The sequence below is a fragment of the Limulus polyphemus genome, unplaced genomic scaffold (genome assembly GCF_000517525.1).
Source record: "Limulus polyphemus unplaced genomic scaffold, Limulus_polyphemus-2.1.2 Scaffold3311, whole genome shotgun sequence".
Taxonomy (NCBI): Eukaryota; Metazoa; Arthropoda; class Merostomata; order Xiphosura; family Limulidae; genus Limulus; species Limulus polyphemus.
In genome coordinates, this window is record NW_013668921.1 from 119,702 (window position 1) to 127,966 (window position 8,265).

The 8,265-nt window shown below is 37.9% G+C and overlaps 1 protein-coding gene across 1 annotated transcript; it reads right to left on the minus strand.

Annotated features, from left to right (window-relative positions):
* Positions 1-349: 349 nt before the first annotated feature.
* Positions 350-1,489, minus strand: LOC106469112 (zinc finger MYM-type protein 1-like). The gene has a single exon (XM_013929567.1). It carries the CDS (start codon positions 1,487-1,489, stop codon positions 350-352), a length of 1,140 nt encoding a protein of 379 aa, XP_013785021.1.
* Positions 1,490-8,265: the final 6,776 nt, after the last annotated feature.

Below are 8,265 nucleotides of genomic sequence, written 5' to 3' on the forward strand. Positions count from 1 at the left end.
ATGTTCCATATAACTGTCATCAGAGCAGTTTCGAAAGACTCCACTTGTTTGATCAGGCCTCCCGCCTCGGCCCTTGTAGTCATTGTTTGGGTTCTGTCTTTGTTAATTTTAAGGAGAAAATTCGTGATTTCGCAATAATAGTTTCTAACAGCCTTAACTGCATCAGCTCTGCACTCCAACAAGTGTTTGACAAAGACGTGACCACTAGACCTCCTTTCTCTATAGCCTGAACTAAACAGTACCATTTGTGTGTGGAGGATGAAAAGAATGTGTACAGGTTTTGCAGGAAATTAAAGAAAGTTATTGCATCAAGACAACTGTCCGCTGATGAGGCCCCAACAAGATTTAGTCAATGAGCAGCACATGGCAGAAAATGGGCAACTGTATTTAATTCTTTGATTCTGTCCTGCAAACCTGAATATGCACCAGCCATATTAGAGGAATTTTCATAACTTTGCCCACGAAGGTTACTAATGTCAAGGCCTAGATCTTCAGTTATGACGTCTTTCACTACATTGGCTAAATTTTCTGCTTTATGTGAATGGACCTCAACAAAATTGATAAATCTCTCAATTGGTTTTCCGTGTGATACCACATACCTGATTATGAAAGTCAGGTGATCCACGTAACTAATGTCAGAGGTTGAATCAACGCTAATGGAGAAGTATTCTGCTTGTTTGATCTCGGAAACAATTTCCATTAACAGTTGTTTTAGCATCGATTTAATAAGTTCTTCGCATATGATTTTTGACAAGTAAGATGGGGAACCTTTGCCTGCCCCTGCATACTTTTGGATGTGTTGAGCTAGAAAAGGGTCAAACTTGGCTAGCAACTCAAGTATACCTAAACAATTACTATTCTTAGATGACTCAAATTGTTCATCATTCCCACGAAAGGCTAGGCCCCTTGCTCTAAGAAACTTTATTACTTCAACAATACGTCTCAAGACTGATTGCCAGTACTTCTTTTCCTCCTCCAACTCCCTAACAAGATCTTGGTCAATTCTATGCTCATCTGATGCTCTGTCATGCCAAATTCTAATGCAGTTTTTGTACTTAGAACTGTTCTCATGCTTCCTAACCCTGCTATGGGGATTTTTCCAATTACTGAAACCATTTATGAATGCTTTATCTTCATTCTTTTGGCAAAACACTTTGCAAGGAGCACAGTACACACACCCAGTAGACAGAGAATAAACTAGCCATTCCCTATTTACTTTCTCACCATTTAACATAGTTCTTTCAAACAAAGACTTGGTAAGGTAGCGTTTGTGCCCGTTATGCTCTCTTTCAGATCTTGAAAAGTCCTGCTTATAAATGTTTTGCTCTATCAGCTTTTTTACAATTTCTTCTTGGAAATGCCTATCCACTTTCCATAAGGTAGGAGCTGACTGTAGGATATCATCCGAGGGTAGGATAGAATTGTCTGATGTTGATGATCCAGGTTGACAATCTTCGGATTGAATGGGTGCAGAAACATCAACATCCATCTGGGCAACTGGTTATTCTGAAAAGTGGAGCTTATGTATGATGGTAATTTTAGGATAAATTTATCAATGGTCAGTCAAAATTTTTTCTCATTGCAAATGTTCTACATTTAAGCTTTATGAAAAAAAAACTTACCATCGTTGGAAATTTCAGTATTCTCTTTTGAAGGCCCTGCTTTTCCATAATTTTGGAACTGATTTCAATGATTCTTGGGCTCTTTTTTGTTTGCGGCGTTTTTTCAGCACCACTGAGATAAACTCTATGCTTCTGCTTTTCTGACATGGCATTGGTAAGTTGCGATGCTTATCTCAGGTGTTCTGCAAGGTCTGCCGGTGTCGCTGCACAGACTCCCCTCCACTGCACTTATTGCAAGGGTGAAGTTAGAGTCTTCCAGAGCTCTGAGTGCTTGTGCAGAACAAACTTGCACCAAAATAAAAAACAACGAGATATACACTGTATATGTTTGCTAAATTACACTTCAAAAATAACCAAAGCTTTGTGATAAAAAAAAATAGGGAAAGACTGACCACACTCTCTCCAATATAGTCCTTAATTTTCATATAGGGTAATATATATGCTTATATATTTGCTATACATGGGTTTGTTTATTGCATCTTTCTTTATCATTAGGGACCCCTTTCTCATGATTTGCACAACATATGCCTGATCAATTCCTTCAGATCCACACATATTTCATACTTCAACATGTTATCCTGTATAATCATGTATGTAATGGTGGGGCCCCTATATATAGGATTAAACATACCTCCAGTTCGTAAACTTTCATTACAAATGTACGATTTTTTATTTCTATCATTCTATATGTACTATTCACATTACTTATCTATTGATTTTATTCATTATTTGTTTAGTTAACTTTTTCTTGGCTGCTTGGGGGCCCCCTTCCAGGTGTGGGCCATAGGCACGTGCCTACCTTGCCTAATGGGTAATCCGGCCCTGCTTCCGTGTTTCTCTGTAAGTGTTTTACAGAGGAAAGAGTAAGATATTCACCTCTTTCATGACTGGGGTATGAACTTATTTAATTGGATTTTTAAAGTTAGGAATAGCTAGGACAGCCTGAAAGTAAAGGGAGTATAAAGAAATAGTATATAGGATTACCATGCGTTTTCTCTCTTATTTAAATCTGAACATTTGACAGGTAGTGGATTTTTCATTGAAGAAAGAATAGTAATGAATTTGTTCACACTACACTTGAGGGGAACACAGTTTTACCTAGTGTTTTTAATAATAGTAGTAAATGTTTCAATTGAATAGAATTGAAATATTCATAAGTGGGTGAAATTAGCTGAATAAAGTGAAATCCACAATCTGTAGCTTATGTATCATATGAATATAAAACCAGTGTTTTATTTGGTTATAATTCAATATTTTCAATCGTTAAAATTGAAATATATTTGTAGGAAAACAATTTTATTGAATATTTTCTTAATATTGTGTAATTATAAGGTTCAGTTGAAATGCATGAAAGTGTAGACTGAGTATACAACCAGAGTTAGAAAGTAACACCATTGTGATGTCACTTAGTAGCTTGACTCTGGTCTGACTAAGCTTTTGTCTTTAAGGAGTCTAATGGAAGTGGGATGTCGTTGTTAATGGATTCCAATGGTAAGAAGCTAAAGATTGGCACTTGTGTGGTAGCTAGTTTGTTTTGGGTTATTTTGTTGGAACTAGTGTCTGTAGTTTTGCCACATTTCTTTTCCGCTGAACCTGGGCTCTATTTGTATAACCAGACGGTAGTGAAAGGGATACTGTTGGGTTCCAGAGTATCTGTTGTCGTGGCAGTAGCAGAGATATGATGAAGCTTGGGAACTAGGATTGCCACAGGTACAGGAAATACATTTTATACAAGTGATATATGCGTGAGCACACATAAAGCCTGTATAAATTTCACTTGACTACAGCATTAATTTTTCCATTATATCTAGAAGCAGGGAATTTTTGTAACTCGGCCATTAAAGTTCTAGCTGAACCTATGACCAATTAAACTTTATTTAACCATACAATCCAGTCCTTTTTCTATTTAAAATTAAGTCCTAACCCTTCTGTATATTTTGCCCATTCAACTAGCAGGATTTTTGTGCTGACAAACTGTGCTTTTCCTTATTGCATTATAAAACTAGAGATTTACTCAGAAATCTTTATTTTTGAGATCTTGATGACCGCCCCCAGTGGCACAGCGGTATGTCTGCAGACTTATAATGCTAGAAATCGCGTTTCGGTACCCGTGGTGGGCAGAACCCAGATAGCCCATTGTGTAGCTTTGTGCTTCACTACAAACAAACAAATCTTGATGACCTGAAGACTTATTCTGATGTACCTAAATCACCAGGAGAGCTTCTCATTTGACTAGGAAGAGCTCATGAATGTAATGTATTATTGGTTGATGCATCTGATACATGCAATCTGACCAAATTTACTAACAGGCTTATCCAGAAGTCTCCCAAACCACCACAATGTGCCACTGGTTAATCCTTAACGTCTCTGTCCATATAATGTAGTCCTGCATCAGCTAAGTCTTCATTTACGTCCATTCTGTCTTAGTTTGTCTACCATTCAACCTATGGTGAGTGTGCCAACCCTTGAGCCAACAACTGAACCAATGAAGGAGGAGACAAAGGCAACCTCGGGACCTCACCCTAAGATTATAAAGTGCCTTATTGGAGGATGCACTTTCACCAGACGTAATCAATATCAAATGTGTATTCATCTTTAATGGTACCACTACATATAGAAGCCCAAGATAGCATTCCCAGAGTTGAAATCTAGCAAATATTCTTAATACTGGAAGCCAAGCACTAATGCAGTGAGAAGACTCAGCGACATCCACGTGGCCTTCAACCACATTAGTAAGAGTGGCCATTGTCAATTTAGGGGTCTGAATGTCCACAGTTGCCAACCAATCGCCACTCAATCAATTCCCTAACAAGCATCTGTGACAACAGAAGATGGAGCCCCTGTTGACTCTACACCTGGCATCTCATGATTCAGTAAATACCAATCTTGAAGTTGCACTGTCAAGTCCAAGTCATTAAATGGATGTAGGCTGAGGCATTCTGCAGCAGGGAAAAGGATCACTTGCAGATATACAACAAAGAAACAAGCCAGCTGGAGGAGCAGGTAAAGTGACCACGAGGTGACTTAGATCAAATCTGTGAGATCTTGGTGAAGGCCAAGGAGATAATATGACATACCATTGCTATCAACAAGAAGTTTTCTGCAACCATAGAAAACGTGTTTATGGAACTCCAATGGTCACCAAGGTTGAGTGATTAGTACACTTTTGTGAAAATACTTGTTTTGTTGTAATTATTGTTATTTTGTTGTACAAAATTTTTATCTTCTACAGAACGAGCTCAAGTGCTCCAAACACAGAGAACATAACATTTTGATAACCTCCACATAATCAATCTTCAGAATCCAGTGTTTACAAAACATCACTTTTCATATTGTCAGGCAAGCACTCTCCAAGTGCACTTACTTTAAAGCATTGATTTTGTGAACAGCCATTTGTAAAATATATACATACAATTAAGTATTTTGTCATTTTCACTTTCTATATTTTCATTCTAACTGTATATTTTGTATTTGTGTTTCTGCTGTTTAAGTCCCGATGACCACCGGCTACTAACTTTCTGAGTAGCCAATGCAAGTGTTGCTATATTTCATTTCAACAATAAAACTAGTGGATGAAACTGTTTGAAACTTCATAAGAACGTTCATAAATGCATGTAGTTTAAGAAACATAAAGCCTGTTATTAGTATCTTTTTTTACATGGGTAATTGCAATATATTATGCCACTATTACACTTCGTCAAGTACTCTAGTACAGTTTTCCAAAACGCCTGTCCCAAGACAGGTACTGGTCCTTGAATTAATTTCTACTGGTCCACAATGTGTCTTGGCTGTTGAAAGCACTGACACTTACTTTCGTTTTTTCAATATTTGATAACTAAAAGTCACCTAAATAAAGTAAAAAGTTTTTTTTGAAATAAATTGTTTTTTATTGTAAATATGGGAATTATTTTACTTACGTAATTACTAGATATTTTATTTGGAATGTCGGTACCTGAAAATATTTTTCGAATTTTACCGGTCCGTTATTTCCAAAAGTCTGGGAACCACTGCTCTAGTATGTTCAAGATACTTTCCGAAGCTACACTCAGTAGCTCTTATGGTATTGTCTAGGGTCCATCAAACTTAACTAATTTAGGTTTCATGCTTCAGAAATAAATAATTACTGGCAAAATTTGGACAAATTAAGACTTTTTAACTAAAAGTTGTTTCCAGGATTACATTTTATACTCCTGCACAGTGTTTCAATGTACATTCAGAAGAAACACGACTCCTCATAGATCACAGATCCAACATACTTCTAAGGTAAATAGATGAAGACCTGCTTCCCAGTGGCACGGCGGTATGTCTGCAGACTTACAATGTTAGAAACCGGGTTTCGATACCCGTGGTGGGCAGAGCACAGATAGCCCATTGTGTAGCTTTGTGCTTAATTACAAACAAACAAGATGAAAATCTAGTAAATACAAGAGGTATGCTCCATAAAAGTCAGATTATGTGGATGATTCTCTCAAAACGTCAGATGACATTTTGCATCCGAAAATTAAGCAAATGGCTTTGAAAGCAAGAGCTGAAACACCTTTTTAGTCATCAATCTTTTGACTAACTGACCATCCTAACTTTGATGACTAAGTAGCAGTATGAAATGTAATCCATAAGGTGAAGTGCATATCATCACCACACCTAATACTTTACTCAACTCAGCAAACAGTTGGCTGTTGAAATTGGTTTCCTGATCTGTGGAATTTTTTTCTGAATTATGCTATCCAGTTCTTTGTCAACACATCAACTATTGCCTGTGTTAGTGTATCAATCAATGGATAAGCTTCAACCCACTTTGTGAAGTAGTTGATGGTGATGAGTATGTATCAATGACCTCTTGTAGTCTCCAAAGCAGATCAGTGATGTTCATGGCTCTACAGAGAATATCAACAAATCTCTGTTGGAGTTTGCCTTTTTTGGCCAGTTTTTTGCTGGGTTGCACACACACACCATAAAGTACTCAAACCAGCACTCCACATCTCCACACATACACAAGTGTTGACCACACCTTAGTACCCTCCAGTCTTTGTGCTTGTGCTATGTAGTCTGGATAATTTCTTGCCACAGTGATTTTGGGACTAACTACAAGCTAACTACAGCACAGTCAGAGAAACACGTCTTGGTGGCTTATAGCAATGGCACAGTACACCTTTCTGCACGTGGAACTATTCACACATGTGCTCCAGATCACTTGCATCCATGCTCTACTCCTCTATTAGTGCTGGTCGGGCTTGACCTTGATTGACAGCAAAAAGAAACTACGCTAAGTTGAGGTCCTTCAGTATCCATCTGCCACTGAAAACTTCTACCTCGTGGCTTGTATCTGCTCTAGGGTAAATGGCTACTTTGACTCCCACAGAGTATTCAGAGTCAGGACAGCCCATGAACAGTCACACCACATAGCGAGATAACCTGTTTGCTCTCCCATGTTGTAGACTCAGTTGATGAACTATGACAGTCCTATTCTTGCAATATGGTTATCTAATGTACTATCATCTCATTCATACTTTTAATGTTTACTAACTACATCAGAAAGTCTTGGACTACTTCAGTGGTGAACTTCCATCAAACAACTAGTGACAATAAAAATTATTTTTGTATAGTACAGTATCTGTGTTCAGGAGGAATGAGTATGTAACTAGTGTACATGGTTACACATTTCACTCTATACTGGAACTAAAATAACATTGCTCTGATTCCATTGTCACTGATATCAGTGTCCAACAGAAACTCACAGTTTTGGCATGGATAAAGAAACAGGAGCATTCACTAAAGCAAGCTTTAAGGTTCAGAATGTTGCTGACATCCCTCATTCTCTCCAAAGTGTCTCTTCTATCATGAGAAGCAACAATGATTCTGCTATCTTAGAGAAATTAACTACTCTTTCCCTCCCTACAACGTGACTAAGGAATTACACCTCTGTCTGCATGAGTGAACAATTTTCAGGTTCTATTTTAAGCCTGCTTTATTAATCTGCTGAACTACTATTCACAGGTTCTCAGCTGCAAACTCATAAGTATGATCAAGCACTAAAACATCGTTGACATAGACCATGTCTCTCCCCCACTGCATCCCCTTTAGTGTAAGCTACATTACCCTCTCAAACGGGAGTAGACACATTACACAGACCAAATAACATGATGTAGAATGTCCACAAATCATCTAGTGATAAAAACAGTCTCATGCTTGCTGTTACCATCCAACTCAATTTGCTAGTCACCATATGCTGCAAGGTCCGAGGTGTTGAAGAAATGAGAACCTTCTAATGTATTCAAACATATATCTGTTTGCAATAAAGGAATGGTGTCAATGCAAGTTACCATGCTCATCCATCTAAGATCAACATAGAACCTGATAGTGCTGATAGCCTCCCTAATGCCTCAGGGAAGCGAATGCAGTGGTTGCTTTATCAGACGTGTATTACCTGTTTCTTTGTGATACTGAGTCACCGTTGTTTGACCCAGTAAAATCTCTGATCCAGTAAATATATCAATGTAATCAATCAACAAGTCACTGAGCTGCTTTTGCTGTGCTAGGTCTAAATTGTCCACACAATATTCAACCAATGATTTGAGATGCACTGGTATCTACATATTAGCTTTGGGCCACAGTGTGATGATGTAACCCTAGTGTTGATTACCTC

Excerpts from the sequence above, each read along its gene's own strand:
- LOC106469112 (XM_013929567.1), bottom strand. The coding sequence starts at position 1,489 with ATGGATGTTGATGTTTCTGCACCCATTCAATCCGAAGATTGTCAACCT.